At 40.7% G+C, this 16,457-nt stretch overlaps 1 protein-coding gene across 6 annotated transcripts in view; it reads right to left on the reverse strand.

Moving 5' to 3' along the window:
- The window catches only part of golga1 (golgin A1), a 66,968-nt gene extending 50,784 nt beyond the window's left edge, over positions 1 to 16,184 (reverse strand). For 3 of the 6 annotated variants that reach the window (XM_061673110.1, XM_061673108.1, XM_061673113.1), the window contains exons 1-4: positions 16,011 to 16,184; positions 14,644 to 14,928; positions 10,306 to 10,396; positions 138 to 245 (exon numbers count right to left, since the gene is read on the reverse strand). In XM_061673110.1, coding sequence (XP_061529094.1) covers positions 138 to 245; positions 10,306 to 10,396; positions 14,644 to 14,772 — 328 coding nt within the window. In that variant the 5' untranslated portion in view covers positions 14,773 to 14,928; positions 16,011 to 16,184. The remainder of the gene's footprint in view (positions 1 to 137; positions 246 to 10,305; positions 10,397 to 14,643; positions 14,929 to 16,010) is intronic. The other 3 variants (XM_061673109.1, XM_061673112.1, XM_061673111.1) reach the window with 3 other exon arrangements.
- Between the last annotated feature and the right edge of the window lie 273 nt (positions 16,185 to 16,457).

The raw sequence follows: 16,457 nt of genomic DNA on the forward strand, positions 1-16,457 counted from the left end.
GAGCCTTCAACATGACCACAGAAAACATTTACACAGAATCTGACTAACACAAAATCTAATAACTATTCGGGGGATGGGGATTGTAGCGGTGATGTGGTTAATACAGTTAATCAACAGATAAGAGAAAAGTAGCTCACTGGGAGGAGGGGAGCGAGAGGAGAGGTACGTACAATCCTGATGGTTTTCTAATGCAATTTCAAGCTTCTCCTTGGTCTTCTGCATTATTCGCAGCTGCTCAGCGTAGTCTAGTGTTGTTGGGACGCAGGGTGATGAAATGGGATATCAATTTCTCACACACACACACGCATGTACGCACCAGACACACACAAGAACAGGAAGATAGAGGATAAAAGAACAAGAGGTTGGGAGAAAACAAAAGGGAAAATGTGATTGACAAATAATGAAAAATTAACCGACTAATGATTTTCATATCTTAGAAAATCATTGTTGAAAAAAGCTGCATTTCTCAACATCTCAAGGTCCTATTCTATTTGAATAAATGAGATTATTATTAAATAATTGAAATAACTACAATCATTACAATACAACAAAATAAAAACTGCAGTACCCACGTGGCACGTTTCAATTGGGTAAGATGCAACCATCTTACTGTATACCATGCACCATCACAACATTTAATTCTTGTCTTATGTCTTTCAAACTGTTGTTTGTAATGACTGAGACCTGATTACGTTCTTGCAAGCGTTCAATACAGTTTCCTCATAGGATTTTCTTTTGTTCTTCAGTTTAACTTGCATATGAGACATCTTAGATCGGCAGCCGACTGGTTAGAGCGTCAGCCTCACAGTTCTGAGGACCTGGGTTCAATCCCCGCCTGTGTGGAGCTTGCATGGACAACGTAAAGCAAAGATTTAGTTTTTTTTCATCTTTGTATCTATGACATACTAACTACAAAATACTCCCACAAATGTGGGCCCTTAATTGCAGATTAGATTAGTTGAAACCAAATAATTAGCCTCCAAATCATTTAAGATTAAAATTGAGTTACAATGTGGCAAAATTTTGTTTACATCTGAACATGACACAAAAGTCAAACGAAACAAAATTTTACATTAAAATGCCTTATTCACCAGCACATTATCACAAAAAAGTCCAAGCACCATCAAAATTCTAAAACTTGCGGGCCACTGAGAAACTCATACTTTTTTTGAAGTTGTTTTTTCCCCTTTAGTGAACACAACAACATTGCCTAAACAGTCTACAGGAACAGGACAAAAGTTACAATTAACCCCCCCACACCCCCCCCCCCCAAAAAAATAATTACATAATAATAATAGGGGGAGTCGCATTTCCAGGCATTTCAGTCATCATTTCTTTTCTCGTGTCAATCGGTATTTAAATTCCTGTACATAGTCCATTTTTTCCCATTTTTGGTCTCCTTGAGTTCCCTGCAGTCTCATATGAAGTCATCATCTCCATCACATGAATTTCCTCCACAATTGCCATCCATTGATCCTGGTTAGGTGGGTCCACATTACACCATTTTCTAGTTATATATAGAAAATGGTGTAAAGTTTTCATACTTGCCACTAATAGAATATTCACCAAATATTTATCACTGTCATGTATCAGTCCTTCACTAAAGTCATTCATGTATAAGGTTTTGTAATTGAAGGGGACATTATACCGCAATATCTTTTGCATTGTGATGCGTATTCTTTCCCAAAAAAACTGTTATTTTATGGGATTTCCAAAAGACGTGCGCATGGTCTACATTCAGTTCGCCACAATCTCTCCAACATACAATATTGGTTCTTGAGTATTTATTTTTAATTTCGGAGGTAACAAAGAATCGTATTAAATATTTCCACGAAAATTCCCTCCATGTTTATGAACTCGTGGTTGATTGTTGGGCCTTCCACATCCCATACCATTGTCGATCTGTGATTTCTATCTCAAATTCAGATTCAGATTTCTTTTTGACATACTGGGTTGGATTCTTATTTGCTGTCAGGGCCTTGAATAGTGCAGATATAATTCTAAATGAATTGCCCATATATAACTTGATCAAAAGTTGAGTTACACCCCACATTTCCAGAGAGAGGTCTATTTTGATCCTCTTCCTATAAAAATCTCTTGCTTGTTAATATCTATGAAAGTCATAACTCTCTAGATCATTTCATTGCATTTCTCATATCTTGGAAATGTTTAATTCCCCATTTTCCACCAAGGTACACCATGCTGTTATTCTCTGATACAGACCCTTTCCAAAAAAATTTGAATATCATGGAAAAGTTCATTTATTTCCACAATTCCATTAAAAAAATTAAACTTTTATAGATTCAGGGCCCACAATTTAAACAATTTCAAGTATTTGTTTATTTTTACGTAACTTGGGCTTCCAGCTCATAAAACCCATGAAATCAGGAATTAAAAAAATTAGAACTCTGTGAAGAAATCACCATTTACTTCTCAGTTTTTGTAGAAAAAAAAAAAAAAGAAATTAGGGTCACATTAAATCAATCAAAATACAGTACTTTAAAAATGATATGTTAATCTTCAATACTTGGTCGGGAATCCCTTTGCTTTAATCACTTCCTCGATACGCTGTGGCATTGCCTGGGAGTTATGGAAGCCCTTGATGCTTGCTGTCAGTTCTCCTTTGTTTTGGGGTCTGGTCCCCCTCATGGGATATTTCCCATAGATTCTCAATGGGGTTTTGATCCGGCAAGTTGGGTGACCAGTCGAGCACTGTGATGGCATGGGCATCAAACCAGGTTTTGGTGCTTCTGGTGGTATGGGCAGGGGCCAGGTCCTGCTGGAAGATGAACTCCGCATCTCCATACAGATCCTTAGCAGAAGGAATCATGAAGTCCTCTAAAACATTCTAGTAGACTCTTGCGGTGACCTTGGATTTAAGAAAGCAGAATTTACCAACACCTGCACTGGACATTGCAACCCAAATCATGATTGAATGTGGATATTTCACACTGGACCTCAAGCAGCTTGGGTTCTGTTCTTGAATCTTCTCTGTTTGATAATCCGCTGAATCCCACGGTCATCTCTTTTGCTGGTGCATCTTCTCCTGGCACATTTTGTCCTTCCACTAGACTTTCCATTGATATGCTTGGACAAAGCACTCTGTGAACAGCCAGCCTCCTTAGCTATGAACTTTTGTGGCTTACCCATCCTATGGAGGGTATCAATGATGGTCTTCTGGCCAGTTGTCAAGCTTGCACTACCTTAAAAAAAAAAAAAAGTTGCAGATGGCTCAGCGCAGCGTTTGGAATTTAAATTTAAAAATGTAATTGATAAAATAAAAATGGACGAATGTAGTTTATACAGTCCTCTCCAAAAGTATTCCAACGGCAAGGTCAATTCCTTCGTTTTTGTTGTATTCTGAAGACATTTGTATTTCAAATCCAAAGATGAATATGAGACAGAATTTCAGAATTCCAGCTTTTACTTCATGGTATTTACATCTAGATGTTAAACAACTCAGGACAGAGCACCTTTTGTTTAAAGCCACTCACTTTTCAAGTGAGTAAAAGTATCGGAACAAACATTATTAAATTAACTTAAAGTGAAAAAAAAAAATATTTGGTGGCATAACCTTTACTTGCAATACCTGCATCAAGCCCGCGACCCATTGACTTCACCAGACTGTTGCATTCTTCATTTGAAATGCTTTTCCAGGTCTCTACTGCAGCCTCTTTCAGTCCTTGTTTATTTCTGGTGGTTTCTCCTTTCAGTCTCCTCTTCAGGAGGTAAAATGCATGCTCTATTGGGTTAACGTCCTGTGATTGACTTGGCCAGTCGAAGACCTTCCACATTTTCGTCCTGATGAAGTACTTTGTTGTGTTGGCAGTGTGTTTTTGGGGCAATGTCTTGTTGCATGATGAAGCTTCTCCTCATTAGTTTGGATCCATTTTTCTGTAAATTGCCAGACAAAATGGTTTTGTAGACTTCAGAATTCATTCTCCTGCTACCATCATGAGTTACAAAATCAATAAAAGACTAGTGAGCCCTTTCCAGAAGGAGCCATGCAAGCCCAAGCCCTGACATTACCTCCACCATGCTTCACAGACGAGCTTGTGTGTTTTGGATCATAAGCAGATCCTTTCTTTCTCCATACTTTGGCCTTTCCATCACTTTGGTAGAGGTTAATCTTGGTCTCATCGGTCCATAAAACTTTGTTCCAAAACGTGTGTGGCTCATCTCTGCAGTTCTTTGCAAAATCCAATCTGGCCTTCCGATTATTTTTGTTGATGCGTAGTTTGCATCTTGTGATATGGGCCATATATTTCTTCTCTCTTAGTCTTCTTCGAACAGTAGATTTTGATACCTTCACCCCCCGCCCTGTGGAGGTTGGCAGTGATGTCACGGACTGTTGTCTTTGGGTGTTTGTTCACGGCTCTCACAATGTTTCTGTCATCAATTACTGTAGATACCCTTGGCCGACTTGTTTGATGTATGTTGCTCAGTACACTCGTACTTAAGTTTCTTTTTCAGGACATTTCAAATTGTTGTATTGGCTATGCCCAATGCTTGTGCAATAGCTCTGATCGATTTTCCCTCTTCTCTGATCTTCAAAATGGTTTGCTATTCTCCCATAGACAGCTCTCTGGTCTTCATGTTTGCTTAACAGCAAATGCAGTTTCACAGGTGAAACCCAAAGCCAAAAACTAGTTCTATCTAATGTTTAAGCATCTATCCATCCATCCATTTTCTTTACCGCTTACCATCACTAGGGTCGCGGGCTGCTGGAGCCTATTCCAGCTGTCTTCGGGCAGGAGGCGGGGTACAACCTGAACCGGTCGCCAGCCAATCGCAGGAGACATAGAAACAAACAACGATTCGCACTCACATACACACCAACAGGCAATTTCGAGTCTTCAATCAATGCAGCCATATGGGGGTGCACACGCCAGTCCAAAGTGTAGGCCGGACCCAAGCCCAGATTAATACAGAGGGTTGCGTCAGGAAGGCCATCTGGCTTAAAACTTTGCCAAACAAATATGAGGGTTCATCCAAAGAATTCCATACTGGATCAGTCGTGGCCCGGGTTAACAACGTTAACAACTGAGAGAGGCGAAAGGAATACATTGAGATGCGACATAGGGCAAAGGTAGAGGTGCCAAAGGCCAAACAAGAGGCATATGATGACATGTCTGCCAGGTTGGACACAAAATAAGGAGAAAAGGATCTATACAGGTTGGCCAGACAGAGGGCTAGAGATGGGAAGGATGTGCAGCAGGTTACGGTGATTAAGGATAGAGATGAAAATATGTTGACTGCTGCCAGTAGTGTGCTAGATAGATGGAAATAATACTTCGAGGAGTTGATGAATGAGGAAAATGAGAGAGGAGTAGAAGAGGCAAGTGTGGTGGACTAGGAAGTGGCAATGATTAGTAAGGGGGAAGTTAGAAAGTAATTCAAGAGGATGAAAAATGGAAAGGCAGTTGGTCCTGATGACATTCTTGTGGAGGTATGGAAGCATCTAGGAGGTGGCTGTGGAGTTTTTGACCAGCTTGTTCAACAGAATTCTAGCGCGTGAGAAGATGCCTGAGGAATGAAGGAAAAGTGTGCTGGTGCCCATTATTAAGAACAAGAGTGATGTGCAGAGCTGTGGGAATTATAGAGGAATAAAGTTGATGAGCCACACAATGAAGTGATGAGAAAGAGTAGTGGAGGCTAGAGTGAGGACAGAAGTGAGTATTTGCGAGCAACAGTATGGTGTTATGCCTAGAAAGAGTACCACAGATGCATTATTTGCCTTGAGGATGTTGATAGAAAAGTACAGAGAAGGTCAGAAGGAGCTACATTGTGTCTTTGTAGATCTAGAGAAAGCCTATGACAGAGTACCCAGAGAGGAACTGTGGTACTGCATGCGGAAGTCTGGAGCGGCAGAAGTATGTTAGAATAATACAGGACATGTACGAGGGCAGCAGAACAGTGGTGGGGTGTGACAGACAAATTTAAGGTGGAGGTGGGACTGTATCAGGGATCAGCCCTGAGCCCCTTCCTGTTTGCAGTGGTGATGGATAGGCTGACAGATGAGGTTAGACTGGAATCCCCGTGGACCACGATGTTTGCAGATGACATTGTGATCTGCAGTGAAAGCAGGGAGCAGGTGGAGGAACAGTTAGAAAGATGGAGGCATGCACTGGAAAGCAGAGGAATGAAGATTATCCGAAGTAAAACAGAATATATTTGCATGAATGAGAGGGATGGCGGGGGAAGAGTGAGGCTTCCGGGAGAAGAGATAGCAAGGGTGGAGGACTTTAAATACTTGGGGTCAACCGTCCAGAGCAATGGTGAGTGTGGTCAGGAAGTGAAGAAACGGGTCCAAGCAGGTTGGAACGGGTGGAGGAAGGTGTTAGGTGTGTTATGTGACAGAAGAGTCTCTGCTCGGATGAAGGGCAAAGTTTATAAAACAGTGGTGAGGCCAGCCATGATGTAGGGATTAGAGACAGCGGCACTGAAGAGACAACAGGAAGCAGAGCTGGAGGTGGCGTAAAAGAAGATGTTGAGGTTCGCTCTCGGAGTGACCAGGTTGGATAAAATTAGAAATTAGCTCATCAGAGGGACAGCCAAGGTTAGATGTTTTGGATACAAAGTTAGAGAGAGCAGACTTCGATGGTTTGGACACATCCAGAGGAGAAATAGTGAGTATATTGGTAGAAGGATGATGAGGATGGAGCTGCCAGGCAAGAGAGCTAGAGGAAGACCAAAAAGAAGGTTGATGGATGTCGTGAGGGACGACATGAGGGCACTTGGTGTTTGAGAGGAGGATGCAGGAGATAGGCTTACATGGAAAAGAATGACGCGCTGTGGCGACCCCTAAAGGGACAAGCCGAAAGGAAAACAAGAAGAATCAACCTACCACGCATGTTTTTGGGATGTGGGAGGAAACTGGAGTGCCCGGAGAAAACCCATTCAGGCACGGGGGTCTCCCATGCAAATTCCACACAGGCGGGGGCCGGGATTTGAACCAAGGTCCCATGGACTGTGAGGCAGATGTGCTAACCAGTCGTCCACTGTGTTTAAGCAATCAATCTAAAAGGCAACACCTAAGTAACTAGAAACACCCATCAGTCACATGTTAGGTTCAAACAAAAGGTGCTCTGTCTTGAGTTGTTGAACGCATTTAGATGTAAATAACATGAAATAAAAGACGCAATTCAGAATTTTTGTCTCATATTCATCTTTTTATCTGAAACCCAAATGTCCTCAGTATACAGCAAAAACAAAGAAATTGACCGTGCTGTTCCAATACTTTTGGAGGGGACTTTATACTTATACAGCAGTAATTTAAAAATACACAAACAGTCGTATTTTGATAACGGCAGTCATGTACAGCATAATGTGTGAAGATGGATGGGTGCAGTGATCTGTAGGGGCTTTGCTATTTAGCTTCGCTGTTAGTCTACCCCAGCAGTGGCGTTTCCCTCTCCGGTCACACCACCTCCGCTTGCTCCTGTGTCAGCTTTGTGCTGCTAAACAATTTCAAGGCACCGAGGCCGCTGGGTCTTTCCAATTTAAGATCTCCGGGGGTTGCAAAGGCTCCTGAGTTCACTATGAACCTAAAGTCACCGGATGATCGAGTACTGGCAATAATGATATTTTGCTGTGGATATTGGTCACACTGGTTTACAACAAATTTATCGTCAAAGATGTTTTTTGTTGATTTAGGACAATTTTGATGTGTAAATCAAAATATAACATTGGTTTTGCTCAATCAGGTCAACTTTTTGAACTTTAGCCACATGTTTTTTGTTCACCTGTAAAGGTATTTTCGCTTTAGAGGTTCAAATAAACAGAGGTTCATGCCCTGAATTTTGACCCATGATGACGTAACATTCAATTTACAGGTAATTACTTTTGTCAATGTCTACTTTTCTGTTTACAGTAAGCAAAGTTTGATGAATAAACAGTTAACTACTTAAAAACCTGACCTGAACAAGAGAATAGGATGGCATTTTTTGATTCACTGATGCTAAATTGTCCTAAATCAGTTGAAAAAACAGACAACATAAAACAATTAAAAATCCTCACCCAGTGTTATTTTTGCCGTCGTTGGCAAAAAAAAACTTGGTCAAAATATCCGTAACTGTCGCAATCTAATACAGACACCATCACACTTTTTAGATTGATATTGTATTTTACAATTTGAAAAAATATACATCATTTTCGTTCAACTTTACAATTATGTGCTACTTTGTCTTGGTAACGTTTGTGATTGTAAGGTAAAAAATTTGCTCAAACGGTATGAATCCTCTATCACACTGTTTATGTACCGTATTATCACGACAATATGGCACACTTAAAAGTCTTACATTTTCTCCAAAATGGACGGGGCACCTTATAATGCGGCGCCCCTTAAGTGTGCACCGAGTTCCAAAATCTGTAAATGTTGTTGTGTGACTTTGATGAGCGCTGCTCTTGACTGACTGGGAACATTTCCTGCCGACACGCTGCTTATATAGAGGAAAGGCGGACGTGACTCAGGACAGGATGCAGACATTAAAGGGGGAAGGGTGCGCGTGAAAGAGGATGCTAAAGGCACGCCCCCAGTAGGTATATAGTGCCAGTATGTGCATTGTGCAAAACAACATTGGTTTAGCTAAAGACCCCCCAAAATGGCACCTACGAAGAGACACGCTTACGAAGCACAGTTTAACCTGCAAGCTATCAGTTACGGAGAGGAACATGGGAATCGAGCAAACGCGAGAGAATTCAAGATCAACGAATCCATGGTTTGCATGTGGAGGAAGCAGGAAAACGCCGGCATCATTGCTGAAGAGCCCCCCGGCAGCGCGACTGACTCCGACAATGACGAGAGGGAACCCGGCATGTTTGATGGAGAACTTTCCCAGCTGTTCATTTCGGATACAGAAGATGAGGACTTTGATGGATTTGTGGATGAGGATTGATCAAAAAATAACGCGAGTACATTGTTAAATACTTCAATAAAGTACAACCGAACTCACTGTTTACATTGTTAACTACTTCAATAAAGTACAACCGTTTTGCTCCCCCGCTGCCTTTTTAAAAACATTGTTTCAGCGTGCATGCATGCTACTGTATGTTTTAAGATAGCGTATGTTTTACCATGCCTGCGCCCAATGCCTTATGGTCGTGAAAATACGGTATCTATTGCATTGTGAATTACTTTATTCATCCCTTGAGGGAAATTAGATTTACTTGCTTCATAACAAAGTTTTAAAACCTTTCCACTTGGCTAGGCGTTTGTTATAAAGAGTGAAATGTGGAGGGAAAATAAATAAATAAATAAATAAAAATAAAAGGTTAGAGCGTCTGCCTCACAGCTTTGAGGACCGGGGTTCAATCCCCGGCCCCGCCTGTGTGGAGTTTGCATATTCTCCCCGTGCCTGCGTGGGTTTTCTCCGGGCACTCCGGTTTCCTCCCACATCCCAAAAACATGCATGAATTGGAGACTAAATTGCCCGTAGGTGTAAATGTGAGTGCGAATGGTTGTTTGTTTGTATGTGCCCTGCGATTGGTTGGTAACCGGTTCAGGGTGTACCCCGCCTCCTGCGCAATGATAGCTGGGATAGCTCCAGCACGCCCGCGACCCGAGTGAGGAGAAGCGGCTCAGAAAATGGATGGATGGATAAAAATAAAATAAAACTTTTCACGCACGTGCACGAACACACAATCGTGAATTTGAAACGATGACGTCATGACCGCAGCAAAACTATTTAATTCACGGTGACAAGTTTAGCAGCTGGTTTTGGTAAAACAGTACAGTATTTAAATAAGCAGTGGGTGATCTGTGACGGGATAGGGAAATATTTATTTACAATGTGCGACTGTAGTCCGATGCTAACTCCTCCATCAGCCTCACCAGCAATAATCAGGATGACTTTGACAGCGCAGTTTTCTTTGTAAATGTTATCTAAAATGAATAAATCCTACAGTGAATATACGATCAAACCATTCTCTTCGATTTGCTTTTAAACTGGCCGCTTTTGGAAACCCAACACGTACGTCCAGTGGCCTGTGTCATGTAACTGTCTGCCAGCAAAAAACCTGTACCTTTGTTCCACTGAGGTCCATTGTGACCACATGTTGCACTGCTAAACTTCTGAAAAGGTTGCTCGGCTCACGAGCGGGCGAGGGCTCAAATCAACAACCTCTCTGCTACCCCTCTCTCTCCCTGCATTAAAAATGTCATCCTCCGAAATAATCCTACTCTTTAATAAATGTACCAATAATCTGATATGTTTTTCTTTTGTAACTGTACCGGTAACAGTAACACCGTTACATGTACTTCGTTACTCCCCAAGCCTGTATGTAACTAACGACTGAATAGCCCACCTGATAGCTTTGCCTCGAGTTTACGGATTTGATCATTCCTTCTGAGCAGTTGGGTAGGCAGGTCATCCCTGGAGCTGCTCCCATCAGATGCCTGGGGAACGAGAGCCAGTACAGTATTACATTTGAAAGTGAGCAGTGGTTTTAAACAACTCAAAATGTCTTTTTCTCTTTCTTTGTTTGAGAATTGAGACGTTTTACGATATTTTGAAATGCCAAACAACATATAGCTTTAATATATAAAAAAAATAAAAAATAATCATGAATAGTTACATGGCTCAGTAAACATAGCGTCCTGTATCAGCTGGCATCATTGCTTGGATAACTCTAGATCATTTAAGCAGGTGCAGCTGAGCCTCGACGACAGCCTCAAGAATATGGCTTTCACTGGCAAACCAGAATCATGATAACTCCAGGAAAGTAGCTTTACCACATAGAATTATCTTCATCAAAATGACACCATTTACATGGAACAATAGCAGCACATTCAAAGCAACATTTCAACATTAAACAAAATTAAAAACAGGTTAGAAGAAGAAGATTTTTTATTTTTTTTTGTATTTATTTTTAAATCGGTGTTTCAAGATTTCATGCCGAAATCAAAAGCTTTATGTTACAGGACTCAGGTAAAACAATATCCTGATGCATAGCAAGCACTTAATGAAAGCATCCAGCCCTTTAAGTCATCACTGTTGTTTAGCAACATCACACCACCCAACCATCTGACTGGTGACTATTTTACAAGTATTATTGCCATTATTTTTCCAGGACTTGACTTGTACAGACTAAAAACACGGTAAATAAAATACATGACAATAAAAAATATAAATCAATTAGAAGGAGAATGTTTTGTAAAATTGACTTTGTAATTCCTTGCAAAGAAATGGTTGGGTCTGTAGAATGCCTACATGCTCCTCAATTTTAAAATTATACCAACAGAGGTGGGTCGTAACGCACTACATTTACTCCGTTACTCAAGTAACATTTTCCATAAACTGTCCTTGTCAGAGTACTTTAAATGCACCGTACGTTTTACTTTTACGTATTTATGTCAAGAAGGATTGATACTTTTACTCCGTTACAATGATTGGCATGCCGTTCGCTACTTTTATTTATTCCTTCTTGCGTTTGCACATCTATTTTTTGACTCCATCTTCGACTTCCGCATAGGGCACCCGCTGCGCCAATCAAACGCCAATCACTAATGTCATCTGACTCCAATTCACCATTCAGACGGCACAAGGCAGTCACATGACCGGGTATGTAGCCTTCGTGAGCCAATCAAGATTTACTCATTTTGGGGGTGGGGGTGTGAACAGCCGCGCGACTGTGTTTATTTTACAGACTCCAAAAAACAACAGCTTTATCATGCAGCTCTTAAATTGTGACTGCCCAAACTTGGATATTTCAGCCCACATTTAACTTGCGAAAACACCTTGCGGTAAGTTGCAGATGTTTATGTTGTTGTTTTGGCAATGGATATTGCAAAATGAGCACTATCCCTATGGTGTCGCACAAGCTGACGCACACACAATCACTAAGTCTGTTCAGCAACCAGCTTCTTCATGAAGTCATTTAAGCGAAAAGCAAATAATGTTTCTTTAGGGCCCAATGTATGTGTTGTTGGTTTTTGGGCAGTTAAAATTTTAAATAGGGCAGGTGTGTGTCGACTCCCATATATTATTTTTGTTAATTTATTGCGCTGATTTTTAAAAAAAGTAAAAAAAAAAATTAAAAATTAAAAAAAAAATCAGTATTTACTCACAAGTTACTCGAGTAGTTTTTTCATTGAGTACTTTCTTACACTAAAGTAAATATTTGGATGACTACCTTTTACTTGAGTCATATCATTCTAAAGCAACAGTACTCTTACTTGAGTACAATATTTAGCTAATCTACCTACCTCTGTATACTACCAAGTAAAGCTTTATGAGATATTTCCGAAAATGTGACTGTGTGCAAACTGTTCTGAATTTTGCCGGATTGTGATGTAACGATGGGGCTAATTTACATACTCTCTACCCCGCAGCAACTCTTTCCACCCATGACTTGGCAGCTAGGCAGGCGAAGATCTGCCATTTTAAAGTGACGACTGGACTGAAGTCCGCCAGACTACAATGAAACAATATAATTTAATACTTGCACCTCTCAAGGTAATGTTTCCCTTATATCCATGTAAATGGATAATGTGATGCACAATATGAACACTCTATTACACGCATTGCCGGACACAAGAGAAATGTACAATGGCCCAAAAGAAGGGATGGGAAATTTTGATGATTACGAAGGCCACAAATATTTATCCACACCACCCCTAGGGACAGACTGTTATCATGCTCCCCCCTTATGCCTGGGGCATCGCATCTGTGAGGGATGTGGGCAGGGTCCAAAATTAACACATGCCAGGCGCCAAATGCGACTAAATTATCCGTTTGGTGAGTGAATCTCAGAGCACTATTCGCCACGTGGCAAGTGAATGTTTGTACCCACATACAAAAACATGCACGCGCCAATCATAGTGCAACGGCACGTGTCCTGGAGCCTGTAATATTGGAGCTGGGCGTGTCCTGCCAGGAAAGTGCGTGGAACTCCTAACACCGATCTCTGTTTTCAGCTGTGTGCATAGTTCCTCACTCTAACATGACGGCAATGTGCATGACAACAGCCAATCAGAGACGTCCTTTTACCGCACCGCTTCCGTTTGCAAGTAGCAGGAGTAAACAGAAGCCGCACCTCCTCGGCTGGCTTGCCCTGTAGTGAGATGAGACACCGACTTAGCAGTCCTCTGAGCCTGCCGAGTTGCCGGTGGCCCATCCTCGCAACAGCAACTAAACTACCCATGTGATCATGTCCATCCATCCATTTTCCATACCGCTTATCTTCACGAGTAATGTGGAAAGCAAATAATAATAATAATAAAAATAATAATAATTATAAAAATAAAATAAAGTGATTGCAGTCTGTACAGCCTATCTCACTCTCTGTTGCCAGCACAAGTAACATTAGCAATTAGACACTGGTAGCAGTGAGGCCACCAACAACAACAATCAATCATTATTCAGGTGGTTTGTAAAATGGTAAAACTAGTTAATCTGTATTGTTATGAAAGATGATGCACATTTGAAAGTAGCAATAATGTTAACAGGGTTGCATCATAACTGGAGAATGATAATGTTGACAAGTCAAGGTATCTTCATTATCCCAAGAGGGCAGTTTGTTTATTTTGTATCTTCTACCTCCAAAAACACTCAGGACTTCAAAATAGTGTTATATCTTTCTACATTCGCTGCACTGTTGAGTGAAAAGTGTTCCTATATTTTTCTGTGTCTTTGATTTGCTTACTATGCTAATATCATGTTGGGTTAACGTTTTTAATTACTATGAGGAGTGTTAAAAAAGGCGTTAATAAAATGTTGAACTACTCTTTAGCTTCCTTAGTTTACAGTACAGATGCATTAAAACTGGCTTTTTAAAAAAGTTTTAAAACAATATAAAAAAAAATAAAAAATCATGAAAATAATCGAGATCGGACGATATGAAAAAAATTGTGATTTTTTACTTTTTTTTTGCCGGATCGAACAGCCCGACAACAATCACACAAAAACAGGTTTGACACGAGAAGCTAAAAACACTCAGATTGTCAGTTCTGTCCCTCTGTCTGTTCCCTATAATCCATTTTATGTCCGGCTGCATTTTCAATAAACATCATAATAATAAAAAAATAATCAATTCCTGTGTACACCATAGCTGAGATGGAAATCATGCAGCGCTCACCAGAGGAGGGAGAAGTACATTTAGATGATGCCGTTTATGACCATGGTTTATTATGTAGCTTTTGTACATGTAATGAAATCGAATATGTAGCTTGTCGTTGCTAAATATTTACGAACTATATGGTTTTCCTCGTAAATAATGCGGCTAGGACTTAGCTGATACACGTCACATCCTTGAAGATTCTCATTCTCGAGAGAGTGAAAAGACCTACAAATGGCAGCCCCTATAAGCAAGTAGATGTGCTGTTTTAAACATATTTTCTGAGGATAATTGCTTTGTAGATTTAAGAAAAAAAGAAAGTAAGTTCCGGGCACTTGCAACCAACACTATGCAACTGTGATCTGCTGTTATCTCATAGACGTGTTTGAGGTAATAACAATACAGATGAAATGACTAGATATCATTTGGTAGATTATTTGGCCAACATACTTGTATATTTCTGTATTTCTATAGCTTACAATGTATGTAGGTGGAAGTGCCCAGAAACATGGTGGACAATGTGTGGAATTAAAGGCAACATTTCATGTCAATAAACTATTAAAGACTGCAATCTTAAAGAGAACTTACAAAGTCATCCCCTGAGTCTGCCCCCACTGAAGTGATGGATTCCTTGCTGATGGTACGGGGTAACCGAACACCGCTCCGTGGTGCCGTCGCTGCCTCTTCTGCTATCTTTTTCTTCAGCTTGGCAAACATGTCTTTCCAAGCAGCGACCTCCTTAACAGAAGCTTCTATAGAGTATGGGGCACCATACAGTGCATTGGATTCATTGCTTCTCTGCGTACCAAAAAACGTCTCCTTCTGCAGTACCCATCGAATGAAGGACAGCTTAGTATTGCCATTCTGCTAAATCTGGGGGGAGAGACAGATGTTCCTTTAAATGCCCACTCTGACATTTCGAAACACAAATGCTGCAGACAACAATTTTGCAGAGTATAACCGCAAGGCGGCCGACTGGTTAGAGCGTCTGCCTCACAGTTCTGAGGAACAGGGTTTAATCCCCGGCCCCGCTTGTGTGGAGTTTGCATGTTCTCCCCGTGCCTGCGTGGGTTTTTTCCGGGCAGTCCGGTTTCTTCCCACATCCCCAAAACATGCATGGTAGGTTGATTGAAGACTCTAAATTGCCCGTAGGTGAGTGCGAATGGTTGTTTGTTAGTATGTGCCCTGCGATTGGCTGGCAACCAGTTCAGGGTGTACCTCGCCTCCTGCCCGGGGATAGCTGGGATAGGCTCCAGCACTCCCACGACCCTTGTGAGGATAAGCGGCTCAGATAATGGATGGATAACCGCAAGGTCAACACATAGTATGCGAATATCAGTGAAGCAATTTTGAATAAGCACCAACAGGTAAACATAAATATTTTATCTCGGAGTTCCATGATATATTGAAAAAGTTGGTAATTAAATTTGGAGTAATGTGACCTCTGAACTATGCCCCTGTGATTTTAAGTATAAAATCTAAGTATAACTGTAGTTATACTATCATACGATTATTTACGACCAGTAAGATACTGGATAAGATAGTATACTATCTTACTGGTCGTAAATAATCATATTTTACCGGCTGTACAATCCACTGATCTGAGTTCAGAATCTGAACAGCCATAATGTAAGATTAATGGTAACAAGGGCTTTTGGAATATATCTTTATAAACAAAACTTAAGAATTTGTCGATCCTATTTCAGTGAGTACATTTCTTACTATGACACGAGTTTCTTTTCGGATATGTAAATGTCAGATGACAGCTTTAGCTTCGTCGTTGGGATGTTGATAGTTATATATTATAAACGAATAATTGGATGGGTAGCATGTTGTTAAATTGTTTCACAAAAAGCGGTCTTACGATAGTCATAACAATGAAAGTTAACATTTCGAAACCATGTAAGGTTAGCAATTGTTAGCTCGTTTGCTCTTTGGAGTGGACTTGATCTTACCATAAAAACTCCAAATTTATAGTTGGTCAGGTTATCTCTTGCCTATTGGATTTGCCTTTTCTGCGCCAAGAAAAAGTGTCGGTGCGAATGTCGACAAGTCGTAGCTCTCGCTTTAGTCCGTCAAGCTAGCCAACCCGAGTTGGTGTGCTACACGTCATCGCCCAACAGATGACCGATGACATCACGACTGCGACTCTTGTTCATTGAAGGGGCCTTGGACGCAACAAGGATGCGCCCACTATCGGTAAGAAAGGTAACAGCAGCATTCACACTATTGAATTGATGCCGTATTATTTCTGGTTCCCATATTCTACGCTCATTTGGTTGGATTACACAATTATCCATACATTGTAACAATTAGATCTAGTTATGTGCGTTACTGATAATTATTGATTGTTCAATATTGTGCATGTTATTAGAACGTACAATATTCACAATGTGGTGGTA

This window comes from Phycodurus eques, chromosome 3 (assembly GCF_024500275.1).
Source record: "Phycodurus eques isolate BA_2022a chromosome 3, UOR_Pequ_1.1, whole genome shotgun sequence".
NCBI classification, from domain to species: Eukaryota; Metazoa; Chordata; class Actinopteri; order Syngnathiformes; family Syngnathidae; genus Phycodurus; species Phycodurus eques.